The 14,719-nt window shown below is 51.0% G+C and overlaps 1 protein-coding gene across 5 annotated transcripts in view; it reads left to right on the top strand.

Annotated features, from left to right (window-relative positions):
* The window catches only part of PKM (pyruvate kinase M1/2), a 19,626-nt gene extending 4,908 nt beyond the window's left edge, over positions 1 to 14,718 (top strand). Inside the window, exons 2-12 of one of the 5 annotated variants that reach the window (XM_032700032.1) lie at positions 312 to 371; positions 577 to 746; positions 1,093 to 1,184; positions 4,081 to 4,212; positions 4,415 to 4,601; positions 5,402 to 5,672; positions 5,957 to 6,107; positions 7,441 to 7,593; positions 11,037 to 11,203; positions 13,261 to 13,442; positions 13,954 to 14,718. In XM_032700032.1, coding sequence (XP_032555923.1) covers positions 331 to 371; positions 577 to 746; positions 1,093 to 1,184; positions 4,081 to 4,212; positions 4,415 to 4,601; positions 5,402 to 5,672; positions 5,957 to 6,107; positions 7,441 to 7,593; positions 11,037 to 11,203; positions 13,261 to 13,442; positions 13,954 to 14,060 — 1,653 coding nt within the window. In that variant the 5' untranslated portion in view covers positions 312 to 330 and the 3' untranslated portion in view covers positions 14,061 to 14,718. Of the gene's footprint in view, positions 1 to 311; positions 372 to 573; positions 747 to 1,092; positions 1,185 to 4,080; positions 4,213 to 4,414; positions 4,602 to 5,401; positions 5,673 to 5,956; positions 6,108 to 7,440; positions 7,594 to 10,427; positions 10,595 to 11,036; positions 11,204 to 13,260; positions 13,443 to 13,953 lie in introns of those variants that run through there. The other 4 variants (XM_032700031.1, XM_032700033.1, XM_032700035.1 and 1 more) reach the window with 4 other exon arrangements.
* The last annotated feature ends 1 nt before the right edge of the window (position 14,719 follows it).

The raw sequence follows: 14,719 nt of genomic DNA, 5'->3' as shown, positions 1-14,719 counted from the left end.
TTAAAGAAATCTTCAGTCTTTTACATGTTCTTTGCCAAGGTGTTGTGTTTAATCAACTCAAGTCTGCTTGCTTGTCCAGGCTTAGAGGCTGGGGTTTAGGCTTAGGCAGGCTTTGCCATGATTAGGTGCTCTGGGCAGAGGATTGCCCGTGTCCGGGCATGCCGCAGTCACGCCAGTACCGAGCTGCCCCGGTCCCGGCTGGGATGGGAAGCGCAGTCGAGGCTTGTAGAGGAATGACTGGAGAGCTGGGAGGGAGGAGGCAGAACCTCTGCCTGCGCACTCAAGTGCTTGAATTTTGTTGCGTTGTGTAGCTCCAAGGGAAGACTGGCAATGAAGAGAAGCTATGAAGGGAACATCTGCATAGAAGGCAGGTGAGCTTTGCGTGGTCCATGTGGGGGATGACATGGAAATAGAAATGTGTCTTGCCTGTTAAGACTCTCAAGTAGGAACATAAAGTCTGACCCAGTAGCAGCTTTCTCGTTACCTCCATATTCATCACGTGGGTGTGTTGGTGTCTCTGCTTGCTGGGCAAGTCGGGTTGATTCCCAAACCTGGCACCACTTTCTTCCCTTCCAGACACAGGAATCGAGCAACCATGTCGAAGCACCATGATGCAGGGACCGCTTTCATCCAGACTCAACAGCTCCATGCTGCCATGGCAGACACCTTCCTGGAGCACATGTGCCGCCTGGACATCGACTCGGAGCCCACCATCGCCAGGAACACTGGCATCATCTGCACCATTGGTAGGTGATTCCTGGATAGGGGAGAATTGCAGCAAGAACCCAAACCTGTTAGGGAAATTGTGAGCAGGATCCAGCTTTCATCCCTTGCCAGGGCTGAACTTGCGTGGTGAAGGAACACGACTTTCCCATGTTTGCCTAACCCGTGGTACTGCTGGGAGTGATTCCAGTACCCAGGGAAATGGGAATTGCTTGAGTTCTGTGGGCAAGTTAAAACAACCTTTGCTGCTGCAGTGCTGAGCAAGCCTCTATCCAGTTACCTTTTCTCTTCCACATGAAACAGCTTGGTGTGTGTGGGTTACCTCATTATTTTTACAAAGTTAACGTTCAAACTGTTTCTTCCTCCTAGGCCCAGCCTCCCGCTCCGTGGAGAAGCTGAAGGAAATGATTAAATCTGGAATGAATGTTGCCCGCCTCAACTTCTCTCACGGCACCCATGAGGTAAGGGTGGGGTCTGAGCTCATACAGCCCTGACTGGGCCGTGTGTGTGTCTGCTGCCCCTGTCCCTTATGGAAGAGGGAAAGCCAGCTTTATCCAGACCAGCCTTGGTGTGGGAAGGCAAAATAGCTCTGCTTTTAGGGAAAGCACACTGTACATACCGAGCCTGTGTAATTGCTGATAACATTCAAGTGGTTTCTGAGCCATTTTGAAAGCAGTTCGGGTTGGTTCCACACCCTTCCCTGCACCAGGAAGCCAGGTAACTGGGATTTGGCACTGTGTGCCAGCTGCTTACCATGAAATACTTCAGTTCTTCCTCACATGCTGCTGTTCACTGCACAAAGAAGCAGCAGAAGCTGAAAACACCTGCCCCTGTTTTACTGCTGCTGTTTTGCACCTCAGCAGGAGGTCACACTATCAGTTCATCTCACTTCTTTTTTCATTGCTGGGGGTTTTGCAAGCAGGTCATTAGTGAATAACCCTGTCTCAAAAGGGATCCGTTAGTGATTTGATGTAATTACTGTGCCCGGTGGGAAGAATAAACTACTGAGTTTTCTGACTTACCAGCTGCCCTCAGGAGGGTCCTGGGATGTGGCATGGTGAACTTAGAAGAGTAAGGTCAAAAGAAACCAACATTCTCCATGATAGACAAGCCCTTACTGCTATAAATAGCTGAGGTCCTTAGTGATACTGGGAGAGTTGAGGATCCCATTCCAGGTTGCCTTTCTGCTGAGTTTTTTTTTTTTTAACCCTGACTCCTTTCCAACTCTCAAAATGTCACCCAGTAGCAGCTGTAGGTGGCTTTACTTACTGACCCGTAAGCCTCATAGTGTGTAACAGCTTGGCCTCTCACCCTCACTGGCCTTTAAAGGGCATAAGGCAGTGTCAGAATTGACACTTAACTGGGGGCAACTGTCAGACCTTGACTAAACACCCTGGCATAGCATCTGTGCAGGGCCTGCAGTTGGGAAATCTACTTGGAGAAAGTGTGGAGCAACTCTGCCTCCTGGTAGTCAAATCCTGCAGCTGGGTGGCTCTTGGGGCAGATGACACATCAGGGAGTTGGTGGCCAGGCTGAAACTGGGAATTTTCACACCGTTACTGCCCAGCAGAGTGGCTGCTGTGATCTGTGAGTTTGTTGGCTGAGGTTGAGGACAGGGAGTGTGGCTTTGGGTGAGGTCTAATTGCACATTTCAAACAGATGAGGTTGGGTTACTGCAGGCTCTGGTCCAGCTGTCATCTCTTGTGGAGTGGGACCATCAGCTGTAGCCAGTCCTAAGTTTGTGTCCCCTCTTGGTTTCTCAAAAGCTGCAGTTTCTAGTGAAGCCCCACAGAGTTTTTGTCTGTCACAGGTGCTTCAGTTCTGGTGTCCACCCCAAAGTATTTACTGGGGATTCAACTTTGGCAGAGGTGCTTTGGCACCTGCCTGCCACCCTTTTACATAGAGTAAAAATGGCTTTTACTTCCAGCTCTGCCTGCATTCCCATTCTGCATATATAACTCTTCAGGAAGTCTGGCTCAGTCAGTCCTTGATATCAAACTAAAATGGAAAAATCCCAGATGCCTGGGATCAGAGATAAGTTTAATGGGACCATTCAGGCATGGTTTCTGGTTTCTGTGCTGCATCCCAGGCTGCGGTGCCTGGAAGGGTCAGGACCGTCTCAGTCCCAGCTCACACACTCAGTCAATAAACTTAATCATTTTCCTGTCCTGAGCAGTTATCAGGTGTTGGTTATCTCTGGCCAAGAGAACTTTAGCGCAGCTTTTTCCAGCCTCACCTTCCTGGCACTGGATTATTGCCCCTGAGATACTCAGGTTGGTGTGCAGGGCTCATGTTGAGGGCGTGAGTGTCACGAGGCAGACGGATGTTCCAGGTGAAGTCAGATCAAACGGAGCCAGGTGTTCCAGGGGAGTCAGGTCAAACTCTGTCACTATGGGTACAGAGAGGGGAAAGGGTACTTCTTATCTACAACAGTCTGTCAAGTGTTACACAACTCTTCTAGTTGTAAATAGTTCAGGTTATCTCTTAATGTTGTTTGAACAAGTAAAGTGAACCGATCTGCTGGCCATTCAAAGCACATTTGAGGGATTAGGATGTGATTTTTCCCAGGAAACTGTCCCAAAACTGGCAGCATTAGCAAAATGCTCTCCTACATGTGGAGGTTTGGAAGCCAGGTTTGTGGTGCTGCAGCATTGAACTCCTGCTGTGATTGCTTTGGCTTCTGAAATAAAATGTAAATATATACATGGATAACATCCCCTTTGCAAATCCTTTATCACTTGGGGAAATTTCAGCCAAAGCGATAATGAAAGGCTTGTCCACCTTGGGACTGATTGTGGGTCAGGCTAGAAGTGTGTGTGGGAATTGGTAATGGAGTGGGAATGGCCTCTGCCCTTTGGTGCCCTGAATGGGGGAGGAGCACAGGCACGTGTGAGTGGCTTAGCTGTGACATTCTTCTACCATCCAGGTGTCTTTCCATGCACACAGTTATCCATCTGATGATGTTCTCCTGTGTTGAATAGGCAGGTGTTCAGCAAAACTTTTGGAAATGTCGCTCCTAAAGGCCTCTTGGTTGATAAATCACCTTCAATTGGTGAGCGTGTCTCCTGATGGAAAATCACTTCAGCCGGGCCTCTGGGCTTCTCCTTGAGTTGTCCTTCTGGAATTAGAACTGAGGGCACAGCCAGATAATTTCCAGACTTTACCTTCATGACAGGAAGGCCTTATCCTTACACTCTGGTTTTCTGGAAGCTTAGTCTGGATTAAATTTTGAAGGTAGAACTGAAACTGAGCATCATGTGAAAGCAAAGCTCTCAGCTTGGGCAGTGTCTCAGAATCTTTTCCATAAGCAGTGGAGTAGAAACGGTCTGAACATTCCCATCTCTTTTTCCTTGCCAGTATCATGAGGGCACAATCAAGAATGTGCGAGAAGCCACAGAGAGCTTTGCCTCTGATCCCATCACCTACAGACCTGTGGCTATTGCACTGGACACCAAGGGACCTGAAATCCGAACTGGACTCATTAAGGGAGTAAGTTGCTCGTTTTTTATCCCACTCTTTTCACCTCATGAGACTAGTTATGCTAAGCTTGTGACCTTTTCCAAACAAAAAATATCCTAGGAAACACGAGGTAACACAACACCTACCAAAAGTTTGGATGAACTGCTGCAGGCTGGGAGGTAGTTGTGTACTGGTTTTTCCTGTTTTTGCTGACACACATTTTGACACCCAGAGTGGCACAGCAGAAGTGGAGCTGAAGAGGGGCTCACCGCTCAAAGTGACCCTGGACGATGCCTTCATGGAGAAGTGTGACGAGAACACGCTGTGGCTGGACTACAAGAATCTCACCAAGGTCGTAGATGTCGGCAGCAAAATCTACGTGGATGACGGTCTGATTTCCTTGCTGGTTAAGGAGAAAGGTGGGTAACAGCCATTCCAGTTATACCTTCTTGGTTTTTTCTTGGAACATGTTTGTGCTTTCCCTCCAGTAACTGCTTTTTAGCTTGCAGTTGTGTATTAAAAAGGAGGACATGGTTCTTGATGCTGTAGTGAGACTTAAAACCAAACTTCCTCTACTTTAAGTTTAGGAATTTTCCAAAAACTAACTTTATCTGGGTTTCCCTGGGCTGGCTTCTAAAACCTCTCTTCAAAGGGGGACATGTTGTAGGGCCATACCACAGCTCATGATCAAAGCCTGTTCGGCCAAGCTAATTCATGCTCTTAATGCAGGATTTAACTAGTTCTACAGGACAGACCCTGAGTTTTGTGGTTAGAGGCAGAACCTGCTTTAACTGGGAATTTAGAGGCAAGGGTAGTTCCATGATATTCCCTTTATAGTGCTCCCTAAAGTGCTGGAGCCTCTAATCCCTGAGCGTGTATGGACACTGAGGTGAGGCTTTTGAGCTGCTCAGTTTGGTGTAACAGGGCTCCTGTGTGCAGGGTGCAACCTGGGAGCCTTTTGAGGGGGAAGACATTGCTAATCTCTTGCAAAAAACAATTGGCATCTTCTCCAAGAACATGTAGAAGTTGTTTTAAACCAATGTGTTGTGTTCCCAAGGGTGGGTTGGGAGCTCGTGTGGTACACAAATGCTCTGAAGGGACATGCTGTTCTTTTTTATCTTGTGTGTTGCTGTTGGAACTGCTGTTCCCAGGCAGGGGAGGTGGGAGCCAGTAGTGGGAGCTTCCTGGCAAGCACTGACTGTGGGAACACGTGTTTCAGGCAAGGACTATGTCATGACTGAGGTCGAGAACGGCGGGATGCTCGGCAGCAAGAAGGGCGTGAACCTGCCCGGCGCTGCCGTCGACCTGCCCGCCGTCTCTGAAAAGGACATTCAGGACCTCAAATTCGGTGTGGAGCAGAACGTGGATATGGTGTTTGCTTCCTTCATCCGCAAAGCCTCCGACGTCCACGCTGTCAGGAAGGTGCTGGGGGAGAAGGGAAAGAACATCAAGATCATCAGCAAGATCGAGAACCACGAGGGTGTGCGCAGGTGAGCTTTGGGCAGGGGGCACTTCAGGTTTGTCAGACTGAAATAAATCAGCTCACTCTCCCTTCCTGTAGCTTTAGACAGCTTTGTGTAGCACTGAACATGTGCTGTGCCTCGGTCTTGGCTTTCTTCCTCCTTCCTTGGCATTGCAGGAACACAAACAGGCCGTGGAAAGGCCGTGTGCTGATGGCGCTCTAGATCGATGCTCCCTTCCAGAAGAGGACAGAGCAGATGGAAGGGTGCTTTGCAGAACAAATGGGATAACACAGCTCTTGTCTCGCTGTCAGGTTCGATGAGATCATGGAGGCCAGCGATGGCATTATGGTGGCCCGCGGTGACCTGGGAATCGAGATCCCGGCTGAAAAAGTCTTCCTCGCCCAGAAGATGATGATTGGGCGCTGCAACAGGGCTGGCAAACCCATCATCTGTGCCACTCAGGTACTGGAAATACACCATTGGCTCCTCATGGCTGGAATCTGGCCAGGAGGGAACATTGGGAGCTGCCATCGCTTGGTGACGTTGATTAGACAGTGAGATGCCAAGAGCGAAGAGGTTTTGCTCATAGCTGAGGAGTTCATGTTGAGGCACTTCTGTGTTTGGGAACCTCTCCAGTAAGGTTACAGGACCTCTTGGGTACCTGCTAAAGGTTTTACACCTCAAAACATCATGAGATAATGAGCCTTTTGGGGCTGACTGAACATATTCTGGGGAAAACTGGCACAATTTGCCTTGGCATCTTGTGACAGCACATCTGTGCCTGATAGGGAAGACTTGCCCAGGCTTCCAGGTATCTTAAAAGATGCACCCACACTGCAGCATCAGAAGGAACTGACTGAAAGATCCATCTCCTTATTCTGGGAGTAGTAGGGATCATGTGCAGACAGTCCTCAGCCACTGAGAGCTGGTTTCCTGCTGTGCTTGCTCTGCACACAGGCTGTGGAAGCAAACACTGTCCCTGGACAGTAGTCATCAGACAAAATTCTGGATGTACAGTGGCATATGCTCCTTCTTTTGCCTGTATTGCTACTGAAATGCAGCTGGAATGCTGCCTCAGGCAGTGCCCCATGGGATATGAATGGTGTTTGCACAGTGGTGAGATCCAGCTGGGGAAAGCCGAGGAAGACAGGAGAGCTGGACAGGCTTGGATGTGTGGAGAAGGGTTAGGAAGAGCTGACCTCATGGAAAGCTGTCCTGTTTTTCACTCTCTTGAGAGTGGATACTTAGGAAGCTCGTGGGGTTGGCTGTTCTGACTTTATATCCTGTACGTAATATCTAAAACATTTGAAATACTGTGCTGGATGAAGGTGACTTTATTGGGTCAGACCTTGCTCTTTCTGATTTCTAGATGTAAAAAGCCCAAATTTGGGAATGTCTGACTGGATCTGAGCTTCCAAAAATACGTGTAATGCCAGACTCTGCTCTAAAGAGCTCTGGGTTCCTTGGACCAAGCCTTATGCTGGAAAGTTTAATTAAAAAGTTGGAATGTTGTGTCTGGGATGTTCTGTGGGTTAAATTTCCCTGGAAAAGGAATAAATGTGTAGTGGGTACAAAACTAAATGGGTTGTTTTCCTTGCTAGTAGATGCTTAAATTGAAAGCTGATTTAGGGACCAGGCACCTCTCTGTTCCATACCCACAGAGAACACTTCTCCCAGAGTTCTTAGGCTGCATCCCACTTTCTGCCCACCCTATCAAGAGCATTGAAGTGCACTAATGAAAAAGCAGCTGCTTCCTTTGGCAGCATCTCGACCTCTCCGGGTTGCTCTCTTCCAGATGTTGGAGAGCATGATCAAGAAGCCGCGGCCGACGCGCGCCGAGGGCAGCGACGTGGCCAACGCGGTGCTGGACGGCGCAGACTGCATCATGCTGTCCGGGGAGACAGCCAAGGGTGACTACCCTCTGGAGGCTGTGCGCATGCAGCACTTGGTGAGTGCTGCCCTGCCCTGCCCTGGGCTGGGCACACGGGGACCAAAATGTGCCCAGCCGCCCAAAATTGGCATTTCTTTGCTCACACTCTGCTGTGGGTGGGTTTTTATTGGCCAAATACGGTCCTGAGGGCCTGGCACCTCGGTTTTTGTGCTCCAAACTGTTGTCAGGCAGAGTTGAGAGCTGCTCTGACATATGAAACTTCCCACTTCTTTTTGCTTAGGACAGGGTAAAAGGGGGTTTTGCCATTACCTTGATAGAAGTTTTGTCCACTGTCCTATTGCAGTGGCATATTAATGCCTTAAACTTCTGCAAGGTCAAGGAGCTGCTTAAGCAGTTTATCTGTAGATAATGAAAGGTTTTGGCTGACTGCAGTGTGGGAGGGGGTGGGGGAGGCTCCTGAGGCTGGTTTACAGCACTGCTGCATTCAGCACCTGGTGTGTGCTCGTGTTGGGGGGGTTTGTTGCATGAGTACTGACAGCACCATATTTTTACATGCCTGAACTGCCAGAAACCTCTGCTCTGCTTCAAGTTTCAGCTGATAAAAGCCTGATGTCAAGTACCTACAAGTGTTGCTGCTCCCCAGTTAGCAGTGCTGTGAATCACAGCAGTGATAACTCTCACCAGTTCTAACTCTCACCAGTTTTATTTGCAGTTCAGATTTTATAGATTAATCAACTCAGCCAGTGTTGGTTTGCAGTGTGTTACCTAAATAACTTTTATCTCAATATGGAGTGGTGTTTTTTGCACGGGGCAAATGCAAAATATGACTTGATGATGACTGGGCAGTGACTGCTCCTTTCCAGGCCAAATGCTAACAGTGCATCTAAAAGCTTCTCCCTCATTTTCCACCCCTTAAATCACAAGAGTTGACTTCCTACCAAGAGTTGGGAACTTGCTGCAGCAAACCTTACACACCTGGGTTTCCATCTGGCATTAATTCCTTGACCTGGGCAGGTTGTGTTGTATCTGTAGACTGAGTTCAGGACTTGTTGCACCTGCTTCCCTCTTCCTGCAGACCTGGGGATAGTGCTGTTCATTCCACCAGGCCCCCGGGGAAACACTGAAGGCTTTAACCCTCAGTGCAGAAATTGAAACACAGATTCCCTTTGTTGAATGTAAGATGTTCCAGGCAGCAAGGTGCCAACTCTGATGGTAGGAGCACGTCCCAGAGCAGCCAGGATCTTTCCTCTGAGCTGTTTCCCTTGGTGTTAATCGAGCCCAGCAATAATGCCCTTAGTAACCACAACCTAGAGACCTGCAGCATGGCCAGAGCAGGGGGTGTTTCCACCGAAGGGGTAAGCTTCCAAATACTGGGCAGGCTGATTCCTGCTAATGGGAGTGGGCTTCCTTCCCACACTGGTCTTCAAACACCGCCCTGTCCATGCTGTTTGAGGGGACCAAGGTTTAAACAGCCACTCCATTTCCCTTTTTCCCACCTTCCCTGGTATTTCCAACCGTGCACCAACCCTGTATAGCTGTTCTGCATGAGCAGATCCAGCTTTGGGGTGGAGTTAAGGATTGCTGTCCCTCTGCAGCCATGCCAAAGCAGACACGTGTATTCCCATGTTCCATTACACCTGGGGAATGCAGGCTTCCTGCTAAGCTTGGGTTTGCCCTGTGTGCTACACAGAGCTGCTGCCTTTGTACCAGGGCTGAAGATAAACTGCCTGGCTCCCAGCTCCTGCATTTGGAGTGAATGTTGTGAGGCAAATACTCCCATTTTATCTAAAGCCAGCAGTAACAAACGGCTTGAGGACAAGTTGGCACCAGCCTGCTATTCTGGCCTGCCCCATGTGTCCTGTTATTTTTAGACATAAGATACTTAACTACTTTGGCTTAAACTGATAGCTGTGGAAGGGATAATTCCCAGCATCGTATAAAATAAATCATCAACACTGGAGTAGGAAAATTCTTGACTTCTTAACTCCAAAGCTTTCACTATTATGACACATTGATCTCTAATTAAACAGGAACTTGTGCTTTGTGTAGTGGCTGCTCCCTTTCTGAAATAACTGGATGAAATTGTCCTTGAACATGGTCAACCTCTGCACACTTTTCTAGTCTCTGCAAGCCTTCTTTATCGGGTTGTCAGGGGCTAATGCAGCCTCCCGAGATGGGAGTTGTCTTTCGCGTGAGTGATTCCCGGGGTGCTGGGATGAGCAGGTTACTGAACCTGTTGTCAGTGCTCAGCAGGAACAGGAAGTCCTTAGTTGTGCCTGTGTCCCTCTCATCTGTCACGTCTGGCACTGTACAAACTCCTCAACATCCACAGTGTGGCAACCCCATAAGGAAGACTTGTTCCTGTTTATTTCCTTGTTACTGGAAGGGAAATTGATATCCCACTTGGAGGTGAAACTTTATTGGCTCTCAAGTTAAACTAAACCTTTATTGATTCTCAGCTTAAACTAAATCTAACAAAGCTGAGAAGGACCAGTGTCCCACCTTGAGGGCTCATGTTAAAAGTCTCTCAAGGGAGTCATAAGCAGCTGTAACAAAATAAGTTCTGACTCTGAGCTGGCTTGCTCTGTTTCTTGAAAAGCAGTCTGCGTTTACCTGCTCTGACAGGACTCCAAAATGCAATGAATAGCCACCTTTGGAATACCTGCCTGGTGACCGGGGCCTGCCGGTCACACAGTGTGCTGGACATTAGTCTGGGTTGCATTCAGCAAACTCACAACCTGAGAGCCAAAACGTTTCACAGCTTGATCCTAATACCCTCTTGCATGCATTACTATGATGATTGGGCGAATTAACGTGATCTCATGTTCCTCTGGTATATCTTTCCTTCTCTTCTTTCCTGTTCTCCTCCTTCCCTCCCCTGGGGGCTGCAGATCGCTCGGGAGGCCGAGGCCGCAATGTTTCATCGTCAGCTCTTCGAGGAGATTTTACGGCTCAATGTTAACAACAGGGACCCTGCCGATGCCATGGCGGCGGGCGCGGTGGAGGCCTCTTTTAAGTGCTTAGCTGCAGCTCTGATAGTCCTGACCGAGTCCGGCAGGTAGGGCTCGGAGAGGGGCTCAGGGCCAACCTTTTCCATGGCAAAAACACGCTGCGTTCTAACACTGCAGGAATTCAGCCCGTGCTGGCCTTGCGTAACTGCTGTGGGCTGAGCTGACTTGTGCCAGGGAGGGACCCCGGCAGGCAGGAGCAGAGCAAGAGTGCCTGGCAGTTGGCATGAGTGTCACCTGAGTGTGGGCACGGCAGGGCGAGGTGCCACCATTTGGAAAAGAACACCTGGGAAATCAAATGGTTCCTCTCCAGGGATGTGGTGTTGGGGTGCCTGAGTGCCGTGGCATCACCCCAGCGTGTTGAGCTCAATCTGGGCTCGCCGTGTGGTGACGGTGTTGCTGTGCCACGTTGTGACAGAGCACCTCGCCCTCCCTGTGCTGCCCGAGTGGTGCTGTGAGTGTTGTCATCCCGAATGCGTGTTGCTCTTGTAGATTGCCCGGGAGGCCGAAGCCGCCATCTTTCACAGGCAGTTGTTTGAGGAACTGCGCCGTCTGACCCCCCTCAACTGCGACCCCACCGAGGCCGCTGCTGTTGGCGCTGTGGAAGCGTCCTTCAAGTGCTGCAGCGGGGCCATTATTGTCCTCACCAAGTCTGGAAGGTAGGAGGGGACAGGTTCCCCCAGGTCAAGCCAACTACGTGACAGGGTGGGGGAAGGAGGATCCCAAGAACATGACCCTGAGAGAGAGGTAGAACCTGGTTCTGGCAGTGACTGGGAGCCCAGGCCTGCCTGCAGTGCTGGTCCCTTGGAGATGGACTCAATCCGTGTGCTCCAGGTTCCTCAGCCTGTCTCTGCCAGCGTGGCACCAGCTCAGAGTCCAGCTTCCTCTTGCTGCTGTGAGTGGCAGCTCTGCCAGCGGCGCCGGCTGGAAGAGCCAAGGGAAAATAAGTGTTGCAGCTCCAATTCAAACTTCTTGGCAAGAAACCATCGATGTAACAGTGAGGCAGAAGTTCAGTGGATGCAGAATCTACTTTTTTTTTTTTTTTTTTTTTTTTTTAATTCAAGGCCTTGGCCTTTCATAGCATCCAAATTATTGGTCCCTTGCTGAACTTTGCAGGCATCAGCCCTGCTTGCCTGAGCCCAAGGAGCAAAGAGGTACTGTGTAGCCTAGGGTTGTTAGGGAAAGGGAAAGCTTTGGAAATTTCCTCTTCCAGGCTTCCTTGTGCCTGCCTGTGAATAATCTCTGCACAGGCAAGTGTCTGGCAGGCACCCAGGTGAGCTCAGTGGCTGCAGGTGAGAGACATGCTGGAGTGATGTAGTTTGGGATTTCTGTCCAGCAATGGTGACAGCTGCCCAACAGAGACCTGTCCTTCCAGTTATGGGAAGGCAGCTGGAGCCTCATGGATCAGCTCTTCCATCTAGAGGAATCAGGCTGTCCCCTCCCAGTGCACGTCTGACCATAAGTCTCAGGCTGCTTTCTGGAAGAAAATCAGGATTTCTCGCCCTGGATTCGCACCAAAGCAGTAGAGCAGCAGCAGAGGTGTGGTTGTGTGTGCTGGGCATAATCTACCTGAAGACCTGGACCATCAGTAAATCCTTCACCTAAATTTACAGCTTAAAATGATTTGGAGCAGCCACTTTGTGCAGAGATGAGGGAACGATAAGTGTCAAGTTCTGGTTACCCTCATGCTTCTAAGGTATCTTTGTCCAGGGTTCTAGCCTTACACTTGACCTTTTTAAAGAGATTTTGGACTCTGACCTTTGAATATTTTTAGCCGTGGATCCAGTTAACCCTTTGAGTACATGGATCTCCTGGAGCTCCTGGGAGGCAGCTTGGACAGCGTGGGAAGGATTGTCTGAGAGCTGGCATGTGTGGTTGGGTGCTTGGAGCATCTGCTGCTGCCTGCTTTGAGCAGCAAACTGTGTGGCTGAGCTTGGCTCCACTAAACAAGGCTGCAGAAGCAAGTGGAGATGCTGGCATGGCCCTTGGAAGGATGGAGCTGTAGATGCTGTGGCCTTACAGTTTGAATCTCTTCTCTGTCTGCAGATGTGTCCAGGGAAAGGGAAGCTGTAGTCCCCACCCAGGGTGTGCAGCTGCTATTTTAAGGCCTCTGTGCTCAACTTCCCAGTATAAATTTTGGGCTCTGTTGCATTTGCTTCCCATTGGGTGCAGGAGCAGAGCTGTGTGTGGAGAAACCGGCCTGTTTGCTGCTTCAGCAGGTGGCTGGGAGGCAGATGGCTTCCTCCTTGGCACGCTTTGGGGAGTGCTGCTGGCACCAGCTCTTTCCATCCCAGAAACCGGGAGCTCCTCAAAACAGAGGGAACTTGCAGGGACCCCAGTTGAGATGCCAAGGCCTGCTTGGAGAGGCTGGAATAAATGGCACCTCGCCAGTTTAACATAGCAACACAGACAAGGAAAGGCTTGTTTGGGGACCAAAACACCCCAGTGGCACTTGCTGAACTGTGAGGCAAAGTGGTGTCTGCCCAGTTGCCTAACAGGGAATTCAGCCGTGTCAAGCCTGGTGGGTGAGTGGCTCTTGGCCGGCATCTCCTCGTGGAGATGGTCACCAGCGTGGCCATCCCTCGTGTCCCTGCAGGGGTGCTGGGGAGCCCTTGTGGGTTGCTTGTGCTCCCGCTGGCCATACACGGTGTCCTCTCCATCCCCTCTGGCGGCAGTGCCGGCACGTGAGGCTCCACCGGGTGTGTTCTCCCCGCAGGTCGGCACATCTGGTGTCGCGGTACCGCCCGCGCGCCCCCATCATCGCCATCACCCGCAACGAGCAGACGGCCCGCCAGGCCCACCTGTACCGCGGCATCTTCCCCGTGCTCTGCAAGGACCCCGCCCAGGACGCCTGGGCCGAGGATGTAGATCTGCGCGTCACCCTGGGAATGAACGTCGGTGAGTGATGGGGGGCCCTGAGCCCCCGGGTGGGGCTTTGGGGTGAACGTGGGCTCTGGTGACAGGGAGAGGAACTGGCTGCCTGTGTGGTAACCGGATCCCATTGGGAAACCCGTGGTAGTTGCATGGGCTCAGCAGCATCCGATTGGGAAACGAGGCAGTGGGTTTGTCACAGCTGCCTTAGAAGGGGTTTCTGCAGAAGATCGGGTTGGTTTTAAGGTGGTGAGTGATGGAACTGTGACACTCATCGCTCTGAGAGACAGGGGAACCTGGAGCAAGGGTGACTGTTCTCCAGCCCCTCCACATCCTACGTTGTGGAATTCCAGGCTCTGTGTTGGCAGAGAACTCCAAAGGAGATGGGTGGACAGCAGGAAGTGGGGGGAATGTCTTGATCCACACCAGGAGCCATGACTGCCATGGGGCAGGCAGGTTTGGTGGCTCAGGGAGCTGGTGACACGTGGGTGAGGGGCAGGGTGGACCTGGGCTCTGACCCCTTTCTCTTCTCTCCCAGGCAAAGCCCGTGGGTTCTTCAAGAGCGGCGACCTGGTCATTGTGCTGACGGGCTGGCGCCCCGGCTCCGGCTACACCAACACCATGCGTGTGGTGCCCGTTCCCTGAGCACCAGACTCAGCCTTCCCTTCCCCTGCCCACCTCCCTTCCCACCTTCCCTCCCCCTCTCCCCTTGCATTAGACCAGCCATCGCTTGCGCTGTTCTCCTTGTCCCTAGAGTGGATGTAGGTTGCTAAACACCACCCAGTGCAGCAGCAGCAGGGGCAAGAGACCTTAAATCACTAAAAGAAATATACTTGAAGTGTTTAGTTTTTTAAAAAACCTCTCCCCCGTAGTGAAGTCCTGCCTTGATGTGTGTTGGAGTCGGTGTAGGAGGTTCCTGGTGACTGTCCTCAGGGTGTAAAATGTCCTTTTCCCGGCCCTGCTTTGGGGTGTTGGGGAAGGAGAGAGGCGATGTGTGGTCAATGATTCCGCCGGACCCCTCGGTCGAGGCAAGCTGCTACTCACCCCCTCCCATGGGGCTACACACCTCCCCAGGCCCAGTCCGAAGTGAATCCAGCCCCCTCTTCGGTTATTTTGGGCAGGGGGGGCAGGAGGAGGGTGTTGGCTCCGTGCAAGAGCTTCCCGTGCTCCCCTACAGCGTTGTCTCCTGTGTTAGTCGTGTCCCCCCACCATCCCAGAGCCCCTTCCCCCCTCACCCAGCACTCTGACGGGCCTTGGGGTGGGAGAGCACAACTGTCCATCAATAAAGAGAAGCTGAAGCACCT

The sequence above is a fragment of the Chiroxiphia lanceolata genome, chromosome 12, assembly GCF_009829145.1.
Source record: "Chiroxiphia lanceolata isolate bChiLan1 chromosome 12, bChiLan1.pri, whole genome shotgun sequence".
In the NCBI taxonomy this organism is placed as follows: domain Eukaryota; kingdom Metazoa; phylum Chordata; class Aves; order Passeriformes; family Pipridae; genus Chiroxiphia; species Chiroxiphia lanceolata.
This window is presented reverse-complemented; position numbering and strand designations above follow the sequence as displayed.